The sequence below is a fragment of the Stegostoma tigrinum genome, chromosome 25 (genome assembly GCF_030684315.1).
Source record: "Stegostoma tigrinum isolate sSteTig4 chromosome 25, sSteTig4.hap1, whole genome shotgun sequence".
In the NCBI taxonomy this organism is placed as follows: Eukaryota; Metazoa; Chordata; class Chondrichthyes; order Orectolobiformes; family Stegostomatidae; genus Stegostoma; species Stegostoma tigrinum.
Genome location: NC_081378.1, coordinates 48,187,116 through 48,211,896, shown reverse-complemented (window position 1 = coordinate 48,211,896; position 24,781 = coordinate 48,187,116). Strand labels below are relative to the sequence as shown.

Genomic DNA, 24,781 nt, shown 5'->3' with positions numbered 1-24,781 from the left:
CAATGTCATTGAGATAAAAGTACCCCAAAACAGTAACGAGTTAATGTTACATGCTCAGACTTGTTTGTTTTTGCAAAGAATCAGATTTACATGCATTTGGAGAGACAAGGACCAATTTGGGGCGGTCAGTGTGGTTTTGTGCAAGGGAAAAATTGTTGTCTCACAAACTTGACAGTTTTTTTTTGAGGAAGTAACCAAAAAGATCGATGAGGGCAGGGCAGCAGTCATTGTCTACTTGGACTTTAGTAAAGTCCAAGTAGACAAGGTTCTGCATGGTAGAATAATTAGCAAAGTTAGATCACATGGGGTTCAGGATGAGTTTGCCAATTGAACATAAAATTGGTTTGATGGTAGGTGGAAATAGCATGGTGGAGGGTTGTTTCTCAGACTAGAGGCCTGTGATCATTGGTATTCTACAGGGATTGGTACTGGGTCCAATTTGTTAGATTAGATTCCCTACAGTGTGGAAACAGGCCCTTCAGCCCAACAAGTTCACACCGTCCCTTGGAGCATCCCACCCAGACCCATTCCCCCTATAACCCACACACCCCTGAACACTACGGGCAATTTAACATGGACAATTCATCTAGCCTGCACATCCTAGGACTGTGGGAGGAAACCGGAGCACCCGGAGGAAACCCACGCAGACACGGGGAGAATGTGCAAACTCCACACAGACAGTTACCCGAGGCTGGAATCGAACCTGGGTCCCTGGTGCTGTGAGGCTGCAGTGCTAACCACTGAGCCGTGCTGCCCTGTGCTGTAAATAATTTCGATGAGAATATCAGAGGCATGGTTAGTAAATTTGTGGATGACAACAAAATTGGTGGTATAATTGACAGTGAAGGAGGTTATTTACAATTACAAAGAGGTTTTGATCAATTGGGTCTATGCTTTGAGGAGTTGTCAGATGGAGTTTATTTTAAATGGATGCAAGTTATTGCATTTTGGTAAAACAAGGGCAGGGCTTATGTAGTTAGTGGTAGGACCCTGGATATTGTTGCAGAACAGAGAGATCTAGGGGTTCAGGTGCATGCTTCTTTGAAATTTGCTTCACAGGTACATGGGGTCGTCAAGAAGGCAGTTAGCACACTTGCCTTCATTGCTCAGGCATTTGAATATGGGTTGTTGAGACATCATGTTGAAGTTGGACATGACAGTGGTGAGACCTCTTCTGGAGTACTAGGTGTAGTTTTGGTCACCCTGCTACAGGAAGGATATTCCGAAATTGGAGAGGGCTCAGAAAAGATTTACAAAGATGTTGCTGGGAATGGAGGGTTTGAGTTATGAAAATGGGCTGCAACTGCCCCCCCCCCCCCAACGCCCCCGGAGCATCAGAAGTTGAGGGGTGGCCTTATAGAAGTTTGTAAAATCACGAGGGGCACCGATAAAGGTGAATAGCAAAAGGTCTTTTCCCCAGGATCGGGGGGGGGGGGGGGGGGGGGGGGAAAGAGTTTAAACCTCAGGGACATTCATCAGGTAAGAGGAGCCAGTTGAGGGGCAACTTTTTTAAAATCCAGACAGTGTCTCACGTGTGGAACGAACTGCCAGAGAAAGTGGTGGATGTAAGTACAGTTAAAAATATGAAAGACATTTGGACAAATACATGAATAGGAAAGATCTGGAGGGATATGGACCAAGTAGGTGGGACTGGTTTAGTTTGGGAACATGGTCAATGTGGACTAGTTGGACTGATGTTTCCGTGCTGTATGACAATTACTCCATGGCAACGTTCAAGTCAAAGTGAAGAGTTGTGTTTCACCTATTGAGTTACTGAAATAATATAGAAGTCGTTATTGATTATTTTCAGACTTCCTTCAACTTTCAGTTAGATCAGAATCGAAACCCTTATAGCTCATGAATATATAGCTCATAACTGAATCGCTCATGCTTCAGTCATGGGGCAATGCAACAAACGCAAGATGAAGACAGCACTCAGAAGGCTGCTCACCTCTGCTACAGGGTCTTAACTCTTATTACAATGAAAAGCTCTTCCCAGACAATTCTCCCTGCCTGGTCAATGTTTGTAATTACAAAATTGATTTTAAAGTTGAAAGTTTCCATTTTACTAGCCAATCCACATCTAACATCCTGCTCTGAAAACTCTGCACAGGTTTTCACAAATTGCACCACAGCAATTGAAACAATCCATTCTAAACAATTTCGTAAGTAAAACAACTCAACATTCGAAAGCATGTCAATTCATCTTATCTCCCAAAATTAATGGGCCCTCAAACAATTCCATATCTGATCAGAATCCACATCTTTGCCAAAATCTAAATGAGCTTTTTTTTTGATCTTGTTGAAAGTTTTTAAGACATTATTTCAGGCAGACTAAAACAGTGGCAAAACATTACTTCTACTCAACTTCAACGGCAGAGGTGATAATTACATCCAACAACTCACTGCTGAAACAGAATCAATAAAATTTTAAACAGCCATAGATGAGACAAGTGGTAAATAAAAGAGATAAAATGGAAGGGTTTGCAGCAAATGCAAGAGTGGGATTAAAATTGGTCATTCAGACTGGCAAATACATCAGCAACAATATGATGAACAGAAAAATCTTATTCTGTGTTATTATGGGATTCAAAGAGTTTAATTTGGGCCGGATGTAACTGCTGGCTATAGGCAAGACGTTGTGAAACTTGAAGAGGTTAAGAAAAGATTTACAAGGACGTTTCCAGGGGTGGAAGAGTCTGCACTATAGGTACAGGCTGAATAGGCTGGGGCTATTTTCCTTGTAATGTTGGAGGCTGTGGGGTGACACAAGAGGTAAAAAATCATGAGGAGCATCGATAGGAATGAATAGTCAAGGTCTTCTCCCCAGGGCAGGGAGTCTAAAACAAGACAGCATAGGTTTAGTGTGGGCGGGGGGGAATATTTAAAAAGGGACCCAACAGGCAATTTTTCCACACAGAAGATGGTATGTATATGGAATGAGCTGCCAGAGGAAGTGGTGGAAGCTGGTACAATTACAATATTTAAAAGGCATCTGGGTGGGTACATGAATAGGAAGGGTTTAGAGGAACATGGGCTAAATACTGGCAAAATGGGACAAAATTAATTTGAAATATCTGGTCAGCATGGATGAATTCAACCGAAAGGGTCTGTTTCCATGTTGTACATCTCAATGATTCTATGACTTATACAAACAAGGTCCCTGCCAGGTCCCAACTTCCAAAACAGCCAAACCATCTTGAAACATGAAACCAGGGCTAATTTGCATTTGCTGTCCCAGGAAACAACAACAAAAAAAGCTGCAAAAGAGAGCAACTGGTCAACTCGACATCCAGTAAGGAACCTAACCATCATTACTTCCATTTTGCAAATTGCATAAGCAAATAATAAAAATGTAAAAATCAATTGAATATGCATTCATCTCGAGCCAATTAATGGATCTCAACAGAACACGGAGAAGGTATATGGCTTCAAAAACAATGGATTAGGTTTGTGAAGATTGAATCTAGAACATAAACAGTACGACATGGGTACAGGCCCTTCAGCCCACATTTCTGTGCCGACCGCAATGCAATTCTAAACTAATTCCATCTGAGTGCACATGGTCTATATCCCTCTGTTCACAAATCTGTCTAAACAGGTCCTAAACATTGCTGTCACATCTGGTTCTACCACATCCCTTAGCAGCATGTTCTAGGCACCTACCACTCTTAAGAAAACAAACAACTTTCTCCCTTTCACCTTATACCCTTTTCCACCTGACATTTGACAATTCCACCCTGGTAAAGAGAGACTTACACTGTCCACACCTCTCCTTTCTGTACACTACACTATCATGGCTGCCCCTCTGCCTCCATCGCTCTAGTGAAAACAATCCAGGTTTGTCCAAACCTCTCCTTGTACCCATCATCACACTCCAACCCAGGCAACATCCTGGTAAACTTCTTCTGTAGCTACTCCAAAGCTTCCAGATCCTTCCTATACTATGGCAACCAGGACTGCGTGCAATACCCCAAATGTGGTCTGACCAAAGTCTTACACAGTTGCAACACAACTTGCCAAACTTTATTTTCAATGATCTGACCAACCAGGGTGAGCATGCTGCCTTCTTTACCGGTTATCCATTTGTGTCTCCACTTTCAGGGAGACATGGACTTTCACCTCAAGATCTCTCTGTGTATCAATGTTCCCAAGGGTCCAAACATTTACAGTATACTTCTTGCATTTGACCTCGGAATATGCATCACCTCACACTTGTCACATTAAATGGATATCCTGATTTTGTTTTAAATGGCGTGCTGACATTGGGTGACGGAACAGACGACTCAGCTGCTCTGGTGCAGTTTGCTTCAGTTGTCAAAATATGAGCGAGGTTTTCGGAGAGATTGTTGGATGGGACTTGACCTGCAACCACCTCAATGAAATCATAGAATCATAGAACCCCTAAAATGTGAAAGCAGGCCATTTGGCCCATTATGTCTATACTTACCCTCCAAAGAGAATCCCACCTCATTCTTGTAACCTTGCATTTCCCTTGGCTAATCCACCCGACCTGCACATCGCTGGATACCGTGGGTTAATTTAGCACAGCCAGTCCATTTAACCTGCACATCTTTGGACACATGGATGCTGAACTTTACTCAGCTTTGCAGTTTAGAGCATTAACCAGGCAGAGCAATCCCTCAGTGAAGAGCAGTGTTTTAATATTACCTGCAGCACTTGTTAACTCATTTGCTGTAAGCCCCCTCATAACTTGCAAGGTCAAATCTGACTACTTTGTCAAGAAATCAGTCTCAGCATTATAAAAAGGAGAATTCTCCAACTTAAAATATTCAGAACAGCTGATGACAGTGACTGACACCCTCAGGTGACATTCTATTGCAGTGCAGCGGGACCGCAGCATTGTAAAATACCAATAGCCAAGAGGATTACAAACCTTTGGAATTCTCTACCACAGAGGACTGTGGAAGCTCAATTTTTGAGTATATGTAAAGTACAGGTTGATACATTTCTGATTACAAATGGCACTCAGGGTAATGAGGATTGAGTGACCAGAAGGCATTGAAATGTTCAATCATTGAGTGTGTTGAATGGCAGAGCAGGCTCAATGCTCTATTTCAATTCCAGTATCCTTCCCCTTAATAACCAAAAATTTAGAATTTCTTCTGAGAAAGCAATTTGCAAATTCTATTCTACAGGCATATTAAACACAGACCAAAGCATCACATAAAAATGGATGATAGTACAAGAGGAAAGCAATTGGCTATTCGTACTTTAAATGCTATGGGTTTCAACTGCAGTTTAAAGTCTGCTGTAGGAAATGCTTACCCAGCAGTGGTGAGCAGGAGTATGGGGTTACAGAGTTAAGGAGCATCCATTGTCGAGTACATGGCAGTGAGTCTTGAGGAACTTGGTTCAGTTGCAAATTTTGGGGAATATCTATCTGCAAGCCTTTGTAGCAACGTCTTGTCTGTTTGAAGATGAGAATGATGTCACTATTTGAAACCCTTATTCGAACAGAATAAGCATCCTACCCCCTCAGATCCTCATCGGCCATGGCGACAGCATCCTGGACACTGAGCAATTTAGCGTGGCCAATCCACGTAACCTGCACCTCTTTGGACTGTGGGAGAAAATCAGGGCACCTGGAGGAAACATGGTGTGGGGGGTGGGGGTGGGTGGGGGGGGGGGGTGGGGAGGGAGAGAGGAGAGTGGTAGAATGTGCAAGCTCCACACAGACAGTGACCCAGGGTGAAATCGAATTGGTGTCCCTGGTGCTGAGAGGTAGCAGTGCTAACCACTGAGCCACCGTGCTGCCATGTTGTGTCAGTTATCTGGGATTTCCTACTATTTCTGCAATGACTTAGAGTAGGCTCAACACTACCAACGCATGTTTTAATTGTATGTCAATGATTCATCTGTATTCCATTGTCAGGCATTAATTAGGGATTCATTTGTGGTGCCATCATAACTGCCCTCCCTGTGGGCCGGAAGGTCCAAGCTCTGTTTCACTGTCCATGAAACTGTGCCATAACGTGTGCGAAGAGATGGATTAAACGTAAATTAAAATAGGAACCAGCTTTGTTGGAATTTGAGTCTAGAGCTCTGTAAATAAATGCCTAATAAAATGTATGAAGATTGAAGGATAGAACCGGAGCCGATGGCAGGCTTTCCAGAATAAAATCAACTTTAGATGGGCAATAAGTGATCCTTGCTTGAGAGGACCTTATCCAGAGAATGTAAACTTATTTCAGTTATTGTGCTTTATAATCAATATTTAAGGCAGACGAAGTTAGGCCAGACTAATTGATATCTTACCAGAAATCATAACATTAGAATTTAAACTTGTTCACTGAACGACTGGGTCATAAAATGAATTTGATGTGCCAGGTTATAGCAGTTAAAATTTCTTAACAGGAGTGCAGAAGTAAAATATAATCAGGAGAGCATCTCTCTTTTTACTGCTTCATTCCACACAGATGCAATTTAAGAACTTTTTATGCTGGCACTCAAGATTGTAGCCAATAAGCAGAATTTAGACATTCAAAATAATGTCAATAAGCACTATATCCCCACACACCATTATCAGTTTGCAGCTGTTCGATTCATCAAGTGTAATAACAAGCACAAAAACAAATTGTTAGCATACACAGCAAAATCACATCTGCCTTTGAAACTCTGAACTAGCTTTTGTTCTGCAAAAAGGTTACTTTGACCATTTCTTCAGATTGTGCGATTTCCCAGAGCTTTCAAATGTAATGACCTTCCCTAAAATGGCAATCACACTAAAATTAAGTTTGCAGAACGATCGGAGGCAATTGTGATTCAATTCTAAAAAAGAGGATCCAAGGGTCTTCCCAATCTAGGCCAAACTCTGATGTAGCTCTTAAAACTATAAACAGAAATATTCTATAAATTTTCAAATTCTTGTTGAATGACAATGTTAATTGCATGTGAATTTTAGCATCAATAAGAATGAGGTGGTGCATTCTGAGAGGAAGAAATAGAAAGACACGTACACCTTAGTGAGGAAAAGGGCTTGGATGCGCAATGTGATGTTGGGGGCCAAAATTCACAAACCATTCGGATAAAAGAGAACGCAAGTATTGCTGCTCAAAAAAAAAACAAAAAAACAACGACAGTCTACCAAAGATTTGTGTCTTGCACCCATCAGGGCACTTCTCAACAACTATCAAAAGTGAAGGGAACACAACAACACTAAGTCGGCAAGTGGACTGAGGTTTTGCTGCACAGTAGGCACTATTTAATGATGACAAAGTTAACTTTCAAGTTTTGTTAATCCTTTTAAACTTCCAGTCAGGCAGGTTGGCATTCTGTCATTAACAAAACAATGGGTGAACCAAACCAGATGGACTAAAGTGGGTACATGAAAGTGGCTCACCACTTTCCCCAAGGAAAACTAGGGATGGGTAGAAAATGCTGGTCACACCAGTGATTCTCACATCCAATAGAGAGTTAGTGAAACTGCAAACCCAATAATCTGGCAATATGCTAACCACTGCAGAGTTTAGTGGCTAAACACCTGAATCTTCATGTTACTTTGAAAGAAAATGTGGATGTGTAAGGAAGTTAGCTGAAGTGGTGCAAAGGTTGAATGTTGTGCGAAAATAGCTCCTCGGCCTTAGAATTCTCCTGCCTAAAGAGAGAGAAGAAATTCATAGAACATAGAACATTACAGCACAGTACAGGCCCTTCGGCCCTTAAAGTTGTGCCGACCTGTCATACCGATCTCAAGCCCATCCAACCTACACTATTCCATGTACGTCCATATGCTTGTCCAATGATGACTCAAATGTACTTAAAGTTGGCAAATCTACTACTGTTGCAGGCAAAGCGTTCCATACCCTTATTACTCGGAGTAAAGAAACTACCTCTGACATCTGTCCTATATCTTTCACCCCTCAATTTAAAGCTATGCCCCCTCCTGCTCGCCGTCACCATCCTAGGAGAAAGTCTCTCCCTATCCACCCTATCTAACCCTCTGATTATCTTATATGTTTCAATTAAGTCACCTCAACCTTCTTCTCTAACGAAAACAGCCTCAATAGTATCAAGCAACTATTTTTGTGTTGCATTTCCTCATATGAGTTACAACTTCTGATTGGAATATGGGAAAAAAGTTCACCTGAAAGGACAAAGCATGCAGCTGGATTTGGATCACATCTCTCATAACCTCAGGTGTATCACTTTGAAATTTCCAAATTTCGTCACTGATATGAAAAAAAAAAATCACAGCAACCAATTTGCAAGCAGCAAACAGGATAATGGGCAACCGAATCATTTTTGAGATGTTGGTTTGGGTTAAATCTTGGCCAAAGATATGAGGAAGAACTCCCCTTCTCTCAATATGGGTCCATGGGATCTTTAACTCCTTTAACAGCACCTTCCAAACATGAGACCTCTACCACCTGGAAGGAAAAAGGGTCACAGATGCATTGGAGCACACCACATGCAAGTTCCCCTCCAACCCACTCACCATCCTGATTTGGAACTATATCGCTGGGTCAAAATCCTGGAGTTCCCTCCTTTGCAGCACTGGGGGTGTCCCTATACCTGAAGGATTGCAGCAGTTCAAGGAGGGAGCTCACCACCACTTTTTCTTAGGACGATGGGTGATGGGTGATATTGCTAGCCTTGCCAGCAATACCCACACCCGATGAACAAATCGGAAGTCTCCACCCAACAGGATAAACAGGGGCTCAGTTTAGCACCTCACCTATAGGATGGCACCTCTGACACTGCAGGGTTCCCTCAGTAGCACACTAGAGTGTCAGGGTGGATTCTGTGCTCAACTTGGAGATGTCATTGGAACCAACAATTTTACAGCTACATTGTGCGTTTTACCCATGGTTATCATCTAAAGGTGAAAAGTCTGGCTGATGTGTCTGCACTTCACTATTTTGGTCAAGCTGTCTGAATGTTTCTGGAATGTTTCCTGTCATTTCGAATTTATACGCTTTTTGTAACATCTGCCCTTTTAATGCAGAGTCAGATCTCTCATTGCCCATTTTAAACTGCAATCAGCAGCTTCTGATGTGTCAGGCTGGGGAAGAAGGAGTTAAATAGTAAAGATTGAAAATAAAACAGTAGAAAATGTTACAGCAGCCAGAACCCTTTAACAATAACTCTGAAATATTTCATGGTGTTAATTGCTGCTTAGGTTCAATTTTGCAAGAACAGTTACATTCCAGGAAGTATCAAGCAACTATTTTTATGTTGCATTTCCTCATATGAGTTACAACTTCTGATTGGAATATGGGAAACTGTTTGTTCAAACAAGACAAATATTTCCCATCTCCAAAGTACAAACTCACCCACTGATCTTTCACAATAAGATGTAGAGCAGAATGAACACAGCGGGCCAAGCAGCAGAGGAGCAGGACAGCTGACGTTTTGGCCCTAGACCCGAAGGAGGGTTTAGGCCCGAAATGTCAACTTTCCTGCTCCTCTGATGCTGCTTGGCCTGCTGTGTTCATCCAGCTCTACGCCTTGTTATCTCAGATTCTCCAGCATCTGCAGTTCCTACTATCTCTGAAACAATTTTAACCCTGCTGTGAAGCCTCTTCTAAGGATGCCTACGTTGAAGAAGTTACCCTCCTCCCTCTGGAAAGACCTCAGTGGATCTCTCTCCCATTTCTGAAGGGTCAAGGCCTGAAATGTCAGCCTTCCTGCTCCTCTGATGCTGCTTGGCCTGCTGTGTTCATCCAGCTCGACACCTTGTTATCACTGATCTTTCGTGTCTTCTTTGCACAAATCACTTGCTGTCACACATCAATTGCATTCCGGTAAATACCCATCAACCCATTCACAGTGACAGTCATGGGTAAATGGCTAAGTAGCCCACTGGAGTCAGAAGGTCATAGGTACAAGACCTATTGCACAGTAGGGGCACATGACTTCTGCGATCAATTCTCCAAGCACACATCAAGCACCACATTATTAGATTAGATTCCCTACACAGTGTGGCCTTTGGCCCAACAAGTCCACACCGCCCCTTGCAGCATCCCACCCAGACCCATCCCCCTACAACCCACACACCCCTGAACACGATGGGCAATTCAGCATCGCCATTCCACCTAGCCTGCACATCTTTGGACTGTGGGAGGAAACCGGAGCACCCAGAGGGAACCCATGCAGAGACGGGGATAACGTGCAAACTTCACACAGACAGTTGCCCGAGGCTGGAATCAAACCCGGGACCCTGGCACTGTGAGGCTGCAGTGCTAGCCACTGAGCCACTGTGCCCCCCGCCCCCTGTCAGAGGTACACATTTTTAGCAAGGCACCCTTAACTACCATAAAAGATTGCATGGCACTATTTTTTTTAAAAAAGGGTCAGCCTAGTATCACTTCATTTTTATTCCTTAGAAGACCACTGTTTATGGGACCTCTCTACATTATCACTTGTCAGAATTGTTCACAGTGCAAACATTACAAGCAAACTTCATTTTGCTTCATGTACTGTGGAATGTCCCAAAGAATTGAAAGACACTTTTTAAAATTACGTTCATGGGATCTTGGTCAGCATTTATTGCCTGCCCCTAGTTGCCCTTGTGAAGGTGGTGGTGGTGAGCTGCCTTCTTGAACCGTTGCAGTCAGAAACACAAAGGCCCTGAGGGAGGGAATTCCAGGATTCTGACCCAGCGACAGCGAATGAACGATGACGCATTTCCAAGTCAGGACTGTGAGTGGCTTGGATGGGAATGGAAAGATGGTGGCGATCCCAGATATTGCTACCATGGTCCTCATAGCTGGTAGAGATCATGGGGTTTGTAACATGCTGTTGAAGGAATCTTGTGGTCGGCGCATGCTAACTCCCTTTATTGTGGATGTACAATGGCAGTAATGTTGAGCAATAGAATCCCAACAGTGTGGGAGCAGGCCTTTTGGCCTATTTTTATAAACAACCTGGATGAGGGCGTAGAAGGATGGGTTAGTAAATTTGCAGACGACACTAAGGTCGGTGGAGTTGCAGATAGTGAGGAAGGATGCTGTAGGTTACAGAGACAAACAGATAAGCTGCAGAGCTGGGCTGAGAGGTGGCAAATGGAGTTTAATGCAGACAAGTGTGAGGTGATGCACTTTGGTAAGAGTAACCGGAATGCAGAGTACTGGGCTAACGGTAAGACTCTTGGTAGTGTAGATGAGCAGAGAGATCTCGGTGTCCATGTACACAGATCATTGAAAGTTGCCACCCAGGTTGACAGGGCTGTTGAGAAGGCAGAGTGTTTTAGCTTTTATTAATAGAGGGATCGAGTTCCGGAACCAAGAGGTTATGCTGCAGCTGTACAAAACTCTGGTGCGGCTGCGCTTGGAGTATTGCGTACGGTTCTGGTCACTGCATCATAAGAAGGATGTGGAAGCTTTGGAAAGGGTGCAGAGATTTACTAGGATGTTGCCTGGTATGGAAGGAAGGTCTTACGGAGGAAAGGCTGAGGGGCTTGAGGCTGTTTTTGTTAGAGAGAAGGTGGTTGAGAGGTGACTTAATTGAAACATATAAAATAATCAGAGGGTTAGACAGGGTCGATAGGGAGAGCCTTTTTCCTAGGATGGTGACGGCGAGCACAAGGGGGCATAGCTTTAAATTGAGGGGTGAAAGATATAGGACAGATGTCAGAGGTGGTTTCTTTACTCAGAGTAGTAAGGGAATGGAACGTTTTGCCTGCAACGGTATAGATTCGCCAACTTTAGGTACATTTAAGTAGTCATTGGACAAGCATATGGACGTACATGGAATAGTGTAGGTTAGATGGGCTTCAGATTGGTATGACAGGTCGGCACAACATTGAGGGCCGAAGGACCTGTACTATGCTGTAATGCTCTATGTTCTAAGTCTACATCGACCCTCTAAAGAGCATCCTAATCAGACCGACCACCTGTAACTCCGCATTTCCCATGGCTAACCCACATAGCCTGCACATCACTGGGCACAATGGGCAATTTAGCATGGCCAAACCACCTAACCTGCACATCTTTGGATTGTGGGAGGAAATCCACGCAGACACAGAATGCACAAAGTGCACATAGACAGTTGCCCGTGGATGGAATTGAACTTGGGTCCCTAGCACTGAGGCAGCAGTGCTAACCACTGGGCCACCACTGAAGGTGGAGGATCGGATGCAAAACAAGCGGGGGGTGTTATAAACACACGGCCTTCCTACAATAGTGGAGATGATATTTCTTTTCCCAATAAGGATGGCCTCAGCATTTTTCTTACAGCACACTTTTTTTTTTTTACACAATTTGTCCTTTTTTTTTTAAAAATAGGTCCCACTTTCTTTGGTCATGCACTAATTTGTCTCCAATTGTCCTCTCTGCTTTTGTACATGAGGTAATTGCAGACACCAGCTTAGCTGTGAGTCTGTTGTGGTTGGTGGGTGGGCTGGACCAGAGGGAAGAAGTGAGGAGGCAAAGTGGAGAAAATAACGTACACAGAGCTGGCTTGTCTGCATTCTGGAACTAAAATTACAGGATTGGGAAGAATCAGAAGGTTCTGGTGTCATATCTAGGGACGTGGTCAGATCCCACACATACTGGCATGTAAAGGGAAGGCATCTTTAATAACTAACCATTTTACCAGCTCCTGAGGAACTTAATCAGCAATGATCCTGGATAAAACTGACACAATACAATGGGTTAACAAGGTGGAGAGCTGGATGAACGCAGCAGGCCAAGCAGCATCAGAGGAGCAGGAAAGATGATGCTGCTTGGCCTGCTGTGTTCATCCAGCTCTACACCTTGTTATCTCAGATTCTCCAGCATCTGCAGTTCCTACTATCTCTGAAACAAAGCAATGGGTTACGACTACCAGGTTAATGTATGCAGTGGAAAAATAATGGGAAAGTTGTCAGTACCAGGAGTAGCCACTGGACAGAAACTGCTTTAAGAATGGTGATTAGTTTGCCTGCGCTCTGCAGGACTGATGAATAAAGATTTTAAGCCTTGCAAGCATGCAACTCAATGATGTTGGAGGGAGGGAAGGAACAAAGCTCAAGTGGATCACTAGTGAATGTAGGACAGAAAGTCAAGTTCGTAAGAGTCAGAACTCAAATCAAGGAAGGCTCTGGCATTTTCAGATGAAGGAACTGTAAGAAGCTTTAGGCTTGAAGTTAATATTGAACAATTTATTCCAAACAAATCTAACAATCCAAACCATTAATAGAATAGGCAAGACTGGATGGCTTAATGGACAAAATGCCGTTATGTCTTTAATGCATTGAAACAGATTTTTCTCTTTGGGCTAATGGATACAGATCCTACCCTAATTAATAGACTGACAATATTCATTATAATAAAATGTGAGGCTGGATGAACACAGCAGGCCAAGCAGCATCTCAGGAGCACAAAAGCTGACGTTTCGGGCCTAGACCCTTCATCAGAGAGGGGGATGGGATGAGGGTTCTGGAATAAATAGGGAGGGGGGAGGCGGACCGAAGATGGAGAGAAAAGAAGATAGGTGGAGAGAGTATAGGTGGGGAGGTAGGGAGGGGATAGGTCAGTCCAGGGAAGACGGACAGGTCAAGGAGGTGGGATGAGGTTAGTAGGTAGATGGGGGTGCGGCTTGGGGTGGGAGGAAGGGATGGGTGAGAGGAAGAACAGGTTAGGGAGGCAGAGACAGGTTGGACTGGTTGTGTGGTGCAGTGGGGGGAGGGGATGAACTGGGCTGGTTAAGGGATGCAGTTGGGGAAGGGGAGATTTTGAAACTGGTGAAGTCCACATTGATACCATTAGGCTGCAGGGTTCCCAGGCGGAATATGAGTTGCTGTTCCTGCAACCTTCGGGTTGCATCATTGTGGCAGTGCAGGAGGCCCATGATGGACATGTCATCTAAAGAATGGGAGGGAGAGTGGAAATGGTGATTCATTAGTCTGATGTGAAGCGAGCTCAAACAAGCTCATTGCAGGGCCAAGGAGGTTTCTTCAAGAAACGGGGACAACTTTTTAAAGCATTTTGGGATCCTTTGCATACAGCAGGCTCGGAAGTTGAATTTAGGGACTTGGTGTTGAGTGTGGGAAGTTTCTTCAATAAATGTTCACAATGGCTGGTCAAAGAATAAAACAACTGAGAGACAGGGTATTGAAACAAGAACCAATGGCATTTTTCAATTGGGTACAGCTCGCACAAGGAATTACAGTATTACAGAACTGTTAGTGCTGGAGGCTATTCAGCCCTACCTGCCTGCCAAAGTTCTGAGTGAGTGACTGCTGTTCTCCCACCTTCTTGCCATAACCCCTGCCTGTTCATCCTTTCCAGACAACTAACTCCAAATGGAAAACCTTAACTGATCCTGCTTCCACCACACAGGCGATGCATTCCTGATACTCGCCACTCACTGTGTTACAACAGTGTCCCTCCTCACTTTCGCTTCTTTTGCTAATTATTTTAAATTCAAACCTACTTGTCCTCCACCCTTTCACAGGTGGAAACAGCTCCATACTGTGCCAGAGATCATAGGAACTGTTGATGCTGGAGAATCTGAGATAACACTGTGAAGCTGGATCAACACAGCAGGCCAAGCAACAGAACAGCAGGTAAGCTGACATTTCAAAGAAGGGTCACGACCCGAAACGTCAACTTTCCTGCTCCTCTGGTGCTGCTTGGCCTGCTGTGTTCATCCAGCTTCACACCGTGTTATCTCCATACTGTGCCATCCAGTTTCCTCATTTTGGCAACCTCTATCAAATATCAACTCTGTCTTTTCTCTAAAGAAAAGGAGTCCTAACTTCAGTGATCCAGCCTCTTTACAGAAATTTCTCATCCCTTCAGCCAACCTGGTGAAACATTTGTGCACTCATTCCAATGCCGACAGACACACAGACAGACAGGCAGACACACAGACAGACAGACTCAGCTGAGGTCAAAACACTGCCTCGTATAAACTCACCGTAACTGCCGAATTCTTGTAGTCGACATTCCTATCAATAAATCATTGCTCCCTTTATTAGCTGCTCTTGCAATCTGTCCTACCCCCTTCAATGATTTATGCATAAATACATCCAGCTCCTTCTATTCTGTAATCCTTTTTAGAATTGTGCAGTTTTATATTTTCTTCCCAGATCTTTCCCAACAAAATGGCTGTGTCATGCTGGCCCTATGCCCAGTCTACAGTATGCAGCTGGGAACCCAATTCTGACAGAGATGCAAACATACTGCTGAGAAATAGCACAGGAGAGGTGCAAAGATAAACCTCCCATGTACTGTATGAGACTTAGGTGTGCTCGAAATGTGAAGACATCAACAACTTGAACCTCAGTCACAGAGTCACACAACATGGAAACAGACCCTTCCACCCAACCACAATCCCAAACTAGTCTAGTCCCAAACGAACCTAGTCCCATAAGCCTGCATAAGAGATAATAAAATGTGAGGCTGGATGAACACAGCAGGCCAAGCAGCATCTCAGGAGCACAAAAGCTGACGTTTCGGGCCTAGACCCTTCATCAGAGAGGGGGATGGGGAGAGGGAACTGGAATAAATAGGGAGAGAGGGGGAGGCGGACCGAAGATGGAGAGTAAAGAAGATAGGTGGAGAGAGAGTATAGGTGGGGAGGTAGGGAGGGGATAGGTCAGTCCAGGGAAGACGGACAGGTCAAGGAGGTGGGATGAGGTTAGTAGGTAGATGGGGGTGCGGCTTGGGGTGGGAGGAAGGGATGGGTGAGAGGAAGAGCCTGTTAGGGAGGCAGAGACAGGTTGGACTGATTTTGGGATGCAGTGGGTGGGGGGGAGAAGAGCTGGGCTGGTTGTGTGGTGCAGTGGGGGGAGGGGACGAACTAGGCTGGTTTAGGGATGCAGTAGGGGAAAGGGAGATTTTGAAACTGGTGAAGTCCACATTGATACCATATGGCTGCAGGGAACCAGGTGGAATATGAGTTGCTGTTCCTGCAACCTTCGGGTGGCATCATTGTGGCAGTGCAGGAGGCCCATGATGGGCATGTCATCTAGAGAATGGGAGGGGGCGTGGAAATGGTTTGCGACTGGGAGGTGCAGTTGTTTGTTGCGAACTGAGCGGAGGTGTTCTGCAAAGCGGTCCCCAAGCCTCCGCTTGGTTTCCCCAATGTAGAGGAAGCCGCACCAGGTACAGTGGATGCAGTATACCACATTGCCAGATGTGCAGGTGAACCTCTGCTTAATGTGGAATGTCATCTTGGAGCCTGGGATGGGGGTGAGGGAGGAGGTGTGGGGACAAGTGTAGCATTTCCTGCAGTTGCAGGGGAAAGTGCCGGGGTGTGGTGGGGTTGGAGGGCAGTGTGGAGCGAACAAGGGAGTCACGGAGAGAGTGGTCTCTCCGGAAAGCAGACAGGGGAGGGGATGGAAAAATGTCTTGGGTGGTGGGGTCGGATTGTAAATGACGGAAGTGTCGGAGGATGATGCGTTGTATCCGGAGGTTGGTGGGGTGGTGTGTGAGAACGAGGGGATCCTCCTGGGGCGGTTGTGGCGGGGGCGGGGTGTGAGGGATGTGTTGCGGGAAATATGGGAGACGCGGTCAAGGGCGTTCTTGATCACTGTGGGGGGAAGTTGCGGTCCTTAAAGAACTTGGACATCTGGGATGTGCGGGAGTGGAATGTCTTATCGTGGGAGCAGATGCGGCGGAGGCGGAGGAATTGGGAATAGGGGATGGAATTTTTGCAGGAGGGTGGGTGGGAGGAGGTGTATTCTAGGTAGCTGTGGGAGTCGGTGGGCTTGAAATGGACATCAGTTACAAGCTGGTTGCCTGAGATGGAGACCGAGAGGTCCAGGAAGGTGAGGGATGTGCTGGAGATGGCCCAGGTGAACTGAAGGTTGGGGTGGAAGGTGTTGGTGAAGTGGATGAACTGTTCGAGCTCCTCTGGGGAGCAAGTGCGGCGCCGATACAGTCAATGTACCGGAGGAAGAGGTGGGGTTTGGGGCCTGTGAAGGTGCGGAAGAGGGACTGTTCCACGTAACCTACAAAGAGGCAGGCATAGCTGGGGCCCATGCGGGTGCCCATGGCCACCCCCTTAGTCTGTAGGAAGTGGGAGGAGTCAAAAGAGAAGTTGTTGAGTGTGAGGACGAGTTCAGCTAGGCGGATGAGAGTGTCGGTGGAGGGGGACTGGTCGGGCCTGCGGGACAGGAAGAAGCGGAGGGCCTTGAGCCCATCTCCATGCGGAATGCAGGTGTACAGGGACTGGACGTCCATGGTGAATATGAGGTGTTGGGGGCCAGGGAATTGGAAGTCCTGGAGGAGGTGGAGGGCGTGGGTGGTGTCACGGACGTAGGTGGGGAGTTCCTGGACCAAAGGAGAGAAAATGGAGTCCAGATAGGTGGAGATGAGTTCGGTGGGGCAGGAGCAGGCTGAGACGATGGGTTGACCAGGGCAGGCAGGTTTGTGGATTTTGGGAAGGAGATAGAAACGGGCTGTGCGGGGTTGGGGAACAATGAGGTTGGAGGCTGTGGGTGGGAGGTCCCCTGAGGTGATGAGGTCGTGAATGGTGTTGGAATGGTTAACCAGCTTGTAACTGATGTCCATTTCAAGCCCACCGACTCCCACAGCTACTTAGAAAACACCTCCTCCCACCCACCCTCCTGCAAAAATTCCATCCCCTATTCCCAATTCCGCCGCCTCCGCCGCATCTGCTCCCACGATAAGACATTCCACTCCCGCACATCCCAGATGTCCAAGTTCTTTAAGGACCGCAACTTCCCCCCACAGTGATCGAGAACGCCCTTGACCGCGTCTCCCATATTTCCCGCAACACATCCCTCACACCCCGCCCCCGCCACAACCGCCCCAAGAGGATCCCCCTCGTTCTCACACACCACCCTACCAACCTCCGGATACAACGCATCATCCTCCGACACTTCCGCCATTTACAATCCGACCCCACCACCCAAGACATTTTTCCATCCCCTCCCCTGTCTGCTTTCCGGAGAGACCACTCTCTCCGTGACTCCCTTGTTCGCTCCACAGTGCCCTCCAACCCCACCACACCCCGGCACCTTCCCCTGCAACCGCAGGAAATGCTACACTTGTCCCCACACCTCCTCCCTCACCCCCATCCCAGGCTCCAAGATGACATTCCACATTAAGCAGAGGTTCACCTGCACATCTGGCAATGTGGCATACTGCATCCACTGTACCCGGTGCGGCTTCCTCTACATTGGGGAAACCAAGCGGAGGCTTGGGGACCGCTTTGCAGAACACCTCCGCACAGTTCGCAACAAACAACTGCACCTCCCAGTTGCAAACCATTTCCACTCCCCCTCCCATTCTCTAGATGACATGTCCATCATGGGCCTCCTGCACTGCCACAATGATGCCACCCGAAGGTTGCAGGAACAGCAACTCATATTCCGCCTGTGAACCCTGCAGCCACATGGTATCAATGTGGACTTCACCAGTTTCAAAATCTCCCCTTCCCCTACTGCATCCCTAAACCAGCCCAGTTCATCCCCTCCCCCCACTGCACCACACAACCAGCCCAGCTCTTCCCCCCCCCCCACCCACTGCATCCCAAAATCAGTCCAACCTGTCTCTGCCTCCCTAACCGGCTCTTCCTCTCACCCATCCCTTCCTCCCACACCAAGCCGCACCCCCATCTCCTACCTACTAACCTCATCCCACCTCTTTGACCTGTCCGTCTTCCCTGGACTGACCTATCCCCTCCCTACCTCCCCACCTATACTCTCTCCACCTATCTTCTTTACTCTCCATCTTCGGTCCGCCTCCCCCTCTCTCCCCATTTATTCCAGTTCCCTCTCCCCATCCCCCTCTCTGATGAAGGGTCTAGGCCCGAAACGTCAGCTTTTGTGCTCCTGAGATGCGGCTTGGCCTGCTGTGTTCATCCAGCCCCACACTTTTGTTATCTTGGAATTCTCCAGCATCTGCAGTTCCCATTATCTCTCTCCCATGAGCCTGCGCTTGGCCCACGTCCCTTCCTATTCATGTTCTTATCCAAAAGATCTTTTAGAACATTGTAAGAGTGCCCACATCCACCACGTCCTCTGGCATATCATCCCACACATGAACCACTTGTCCCATGGCTCAGAAAAAAATATACAAGCTATGCAAACATCAAAAACTACTGCTGCAATTTTTTGCATACAAAGAAAGGGAGAAATTCAGGCTCATTTTCCATGCAATAGGTTGGAAGATTTGAAAACAATCACAGTTGAACATAACCAAAGAGGAACTGCAGCAGTAATTGAGAAGGTGTTGCCCAGAAATTTGGAAGCAACCTTTTTTTCATGCATCTCCCTCCCCACACACAAATGGTAAGGTCCAAGACGCCCCAGCACTGTATTGGACCTCAGCCTGCATTCACATATTAGCAATGTGCCGAGCTGAGGTTTGTAGCCAGAGTCACACGGGGACAGTTATGGGTCTTGGTGGGAACACTAGAGGGAGGTGGAAGCCTCTGCATTTAGGTTTGAAAACAAAAAAGGTAAACAACATTGCATTTTTTTCAAAACAAAATTCTTCCAGGAATTCTTTGGAGTTAGCTTTAAGAGGTCAGCCAGCCAGGACAAAAATCAATACTGCAGCAGAGCAAGAGACGGACCACCTCGATTGCATGGACATTGCTGGCACCCAATGGGCTCCCACCTCATTCGTCTAAGTCTAATATGGCAAATAAACCCTTCTTAGTTCACCTGTGAGCTAAAATCCCCATCATCTAAAATACTGAATGAGACCCTGGACTTGTCTAACATCTAAGAACACCGGACAAAATCCTGAGCTCAGGCTGCAACAAACACACAGAGCCAGAATGTTCCCGGTCTGGGACTGCTGTTCAGCCTGGAAGCCCAATTTACACCTCCACTCTAAGATAACAATCAAGCATGCCTAACACTCGAGATTGTAACAAAAACTTTTAAACCTCAGGCTACGTAACAGCGACAGTATGGACGTTACAGAGACACTGGACATTTAATCTCAATCAAAGTCCATTCACACATCTCTAACCATTGGGAAACCAAATGACTTCAGAAGGGGAACGCAATGGACACAGATTTCAAGAGAGATAACCAATCACACAGCCAGTATAACTGCTAGCCCTGATCTGATCGGAGGGGGAAGAGAAAGCCTTTTCAACAGCAAGCTTCTCCAGAAACAGCTTCCCCACAGGCTCTAGGCCCAACAAAAGCTTCGGAACCAGGAGCCCCTGAGGCTGAACACAGAAGCTGAATCAAGAAGCCATCGCAACATAGACCATCCGAGAGGGGAGATGCCGATCAAGTGCTATTCCAACAACAGCTTTCAGACATGAGACCTGTTCCGAACCAGGAGAACTGACAGCAAGGACCCCATCAACCAGATGCATTTTAAAATGTGTTTTGCCCAGCGGTGAGCTTAAACTCCCAAAACTCCAAAGTTTCCTCTCCTTGCTAGCTAGCTTGGAAGGTGGATGGTGACAGTGCAGGGATCTCAAGGGTAGGAAGCCTGATTAAAGTTTGTGATTAAAATGGCTTTTAATAGGGTCTGGGCCCAAAACGTCAGCTTTCCTGTTCCTCTGATGCTGCTTGGCCTGCTGTGTTCATCCAGCTCCACACCTCGTTATCTCTAATAGTGTTTAGCCTGCTGCCTGTGTAACTGATAGTGTTAATTTTACCGCAGAGTGCTTTTTACCCGTATTTCTTGCATTATACTTATCTTTTTATATTTAAGAGTGCAGAGATTCTCTTGTGCCTGAGACACCTGTCTACAGCCTTCATTTCCCTAAATAAACCCAACCAGGGATCTGGAGGTGATTTGAACCATTAAAAACAAAAATCAGCAAATTATTGATTGCAAACCAAAGCTTTGCATCTTCTAAGGTTGCCTATGCTTTCTGGTATTCCACTTTGAAAATTTACAGGACTGCGTGGTCTACAACATCCAGACTAGTGTCCCCCTGATCTATCAGAAGGGGAAACATTAATAAAACAAAACAAGATAGGGAACATAACTCTTTGAAAGAACTACACCTCACAGTACTGGCTAATGCCATTTGCCTTTTCATTTAATTCATTAATCACAGTTTGTCAGTGACACAAAAGGAGACAGAGAGTGCCACTCTCACCAAGGACAGGAATTAACAGCAAAAACTATTCAAATTGTGCAATCCTGGGTCAAGTACAAACAACGTTAAAACAACAGTTGTAAATGCACATCTTCTCCCTATATATTTAAAATTAAAATAATTTAAAAAAGGATTGAATGAAAATATTTCTGAAAAGTATCTGGACATTTTAATTGGCCTGGAATTGTTTCAGTTTTTCCAAAGCTCTCAGACATTCGTTCAAACACCCAAACTAGTAACAAAGACTTTAGGGCCCTGTAACTTTACAGCAACAAGCCTAAAGCAAAAGCCATATATTGCAACAAAGTTCTTGCTGCTGAGTTAGCTTGTGGTTTAATGTATGCTGTTTTGATAGAGATAGAGAGAGGGAGAGACAAAATTACCTGAGTCTTCCAGCAAGAATTGTGTGGATTGCAGAGTTTCTCGCTCAGTGATTGAATGGTTCCTATGAAAAAGGTACATTTACAAATCATCACTTTCAAAACACTAACAGACATCCACAATGCAGTATCACATCTGCACATTTTGACTGCCAATTTAGTTTAATGGCACAATCAAAGACATATTTGAGAGTCATAGCTTATTGGGTCAAAGTACTCTGAAACAAAAATAAAAACACAACCAAGTACTTTGAAGTCCACAAACATCCAGCTGCTATTAAAATTCAGAGTTGGCAGGTTAGATCCAATTGGGAGCATTGCTGGGGGAAAAATCATACTGTTCCGGATGCTTTTTAGGTCCGTTCAGTGCAAGCCAGCTTGGTCCATTCAACTTTGTTTCAGAATGTGTGTACACTTTCCTCCAAGCCAGTATTTGATAGTTTGAATATCAATCCCATAGAAAAATAGGAGTAAGTTATTGATCCCCTGAATCTGCTCCACTTAATCAATACCATCATGGCTAATCATCCAAATCTGCACCTGGCTCACGCTTTAGCCCCAAGAACTATATCTAACTCCTTCTTTAAAATATTTTGAATTTTTAAAAATACATTAAAATTCCACTAGGCTGACATGGTGGGATTTGAACTCTTATTCCTGAAACATTAGACGGAGCCTCTAAACTACCAGTGATATTGCCATTCTGTTACAAGCTCCCGAGGTTTGGTCATTGCTCATCTCAATTCCCTTGCTTGCGCTGCCACCACCCCCACCCCACTTCCCTCCATGACACACAAACTACCACATCCCAGGACAGCTGAATTGCTTACAGATTTTCATGAGGAAATGGATTTAACTTACCTCAGGAAAAATAAAGTAGGAACACTCAAACATCTTGCAAACATTTCTAATAGCTCCTGCTTGCTCAGAGTTCATGTCTCTCTGAATAAGCTTCTATGAAGCACCTTGGAATATTTGCCCAAGTCCCTGCATAAATGAATGTTGTTTCAATCTCATCATAGAGAATAGAGATAACAAGGTGTAGAGCTGGATGAACACAGCAGGCCAAGCAGCAGAGGAGCAGGAAGGCTGACGTTTCAGGCCTAGACCCTTCTTCAGAAAATGGATAGAGAACACTGAGGGAAAGCCAATATTAATGCCATTGTCACTAGAATAGCAAGCTTGAGAACCAAGTAACGCTCTGGGGATTGTGGTTCAAATCCCACCATGACAGAAGTCACAATTTGAATTCAATGAAAATCTGGAATTGTGAAGTCAAATAGTGACCATGTCAAACATTAAAAACCCATAACCTTGAGGTAAGGAACTGCATCTACGTGACTCCAGACCTACAGCAATACGGTTGACTATTGTCATCTAAAATGGCAGAGCAAGCCACTCGGTTGTAACTGCTTGAAAGGGGAAGAGGAAAAAAAAGGGGCAGGTACATTGCAGTTGGTGGTATTAAAATTTCCCCTCTGACTTTGGAAATATTCCTTCAGTGTCAAACCCCTGAAACCAGCTCCCAAATAGGAGTGTGGGCTTAACCACAGCACAGACTGCTGAGGTTCGAGAGGGCACTTCAACACTATCTTCAAGAGCAACTAGAGACGGACAATAAGTGATAGACCAGATAGTGACACACACTAAGTGTGTAAGGAAACTTCACATGGATTACATGACAATCTCCGACTACACACTATACGTAGAAAATAGGGGGAAGAGGGGTCATTGGACTCATCAAGCCTACTCCATTCAGCAAAATCATGGCTGATTCTTTATCTCCCATACCCCTTGACACCTTTAGCTTTTAGCAATCTATTTTATTCTTAAATATATTCAGTGACTTGGCCTACATAGTCCGTGGTAGAGAATTCCACAAGGTCACCACCCTCAGAGTGAATAAGTCCTCATCTCAGCATATAGGCTAGACCATTTGAGACGGAGTCTATAGCTTCTTGATCTGGATGCACAATCCAGGGCCAAATATCACCATTGCATTCAGTCTATACAGCCTTGTCAACATTTTATACATTTCTAAACTCCAGGGAATTTGGGCTCGGTTGACCCAGTCTCTACTGCTTGACTAAACTGGTTTCCCAGGAATCAAACTGGTGAAGCTTCTCTGTACTCCCGAGATGGCCAAGTTTATCTTTTCTTCGGGAAGAAGGCCTTATATCCTGGAAAATAAGGGACTTTGGGAACAACTTTGTTAGATCTCTGCTCTCTTGTTCCACAAACCAGCACAGGTGGCAGGGTGGCTCAGTGGTTAGCACTGCTGCCTCAGTGCTAGTGACCAGGTTCGATTCCACTCTCAGGCAACTGTTTGTCTGTGTGTGGGCTTCATCCGGGTGCTCCAGTTTCTTCCCACAGTCCCAGGGTGTACAGGTTAGGTAAATTGCACAATTTAGCATGGCCAAAGTGTCCAGGGATGTGCAGGCTAGGTGGATTAGCCCTGGGAAATGCTGGATTATGTGGTAGGGCAGGTCTGTGTGGAATGCTCTTTGGAGGGCCAGGGTGGACTCGATGGGCTAAACGGCTTGCTTCTATGCTAGGGATTCCATGAAACTGACAATAGACAAACTGGTCAAAGTACAACTGCAGTAGCGTTGATGGGAATAGCTGCAAGTGATTTTATCTGGGCGTTTGAGAGCACTTTGGTTCAACAAAATGCCTACCAGCCGTTGCTCATTTCGTGTCACCTTCACCTCCGAGTTAGGAGGCTGGGTTACAAGAACTGCACTCAGGCTGGAACGCAAACTCTAGAGAAGAACACTCCCACACACTGTATGGGGGCAATGCTGCACGCTAGAGATGCTCTGCTTCAGGAGGAGACATTAACCTAAGGCAATGTTTGCCCTCCCAGGCACATGAAAAAGATCTCAAAATGTTATCCTGAAGACAATGGGAAGACCTCCCATGTCCAGGCTAAGATTTCCCCTCAACCAACAGCATTAGAAATGTTAGAGATAGTAGGAACTGCTGATGCTGGAGAATCTGAGATAACATGATGTGAAGCTGGATGAACACAACAGGCCATGCAGCAGAGGAGCAGGAAGTTTTAAGGAGGGTCTAGGCCTGAAACGTCAGCCTTCCTGTTCCTCTAATGCTGCTTGGCCTGCTGTGTCCATCCAGCTCTACAGCATGTTAGCTAGCATTAGAAAGGTGTTGTCTAGTCCTCATCACTTTGTTGTTTGTGGGAGCTTTCTGGGTGCAAACTGGCTGTTTCCTACATTCCAACAACGATGGCACTTCAAAAATGATTCATGAAAGGCATCGAGGAAATGCTTTTCTTTTCGACAAGATGTCAAGTAACGTGCAGGTTTTGCTATCCATCCTTTAGGAAGGATGATCATTTATAACCACAAGCATGAACTCAGAACCAGAGATTTTCTGAGCAATGC

The 24,781-nt window shown here is 45.5% G+C and overlaps 1 protein-coding gene across 1 annotated transcript in view; it reads right to left on the bottom strand.

The window, feature by feature from the left end:
- The window catches only part of lrmp (lymphoid-restricted membrane protein), a 153,502-nt gene that overhangs the window by 41,547 nt on the left and 87,174 nt on the right, over window positions 1-24,781 (bottom strand). Inside the window, exons 20-21 of the mRNA XM_059654704.1 lie at window positions 21,381-21,442; window positions 5,290-5,431 (exon numbers count right to left, since the gene is read on the bottom strand). Coding sequence (XP_059510687.1) covers window positions 5,290-5,431; window positions 21,381-21,442 — 204 coding nt within the window. The remainder of the gene's footprint in view (window positions 1-5,289; window positions 5,432-21,380; window positions 21,443-24,781) is intronic.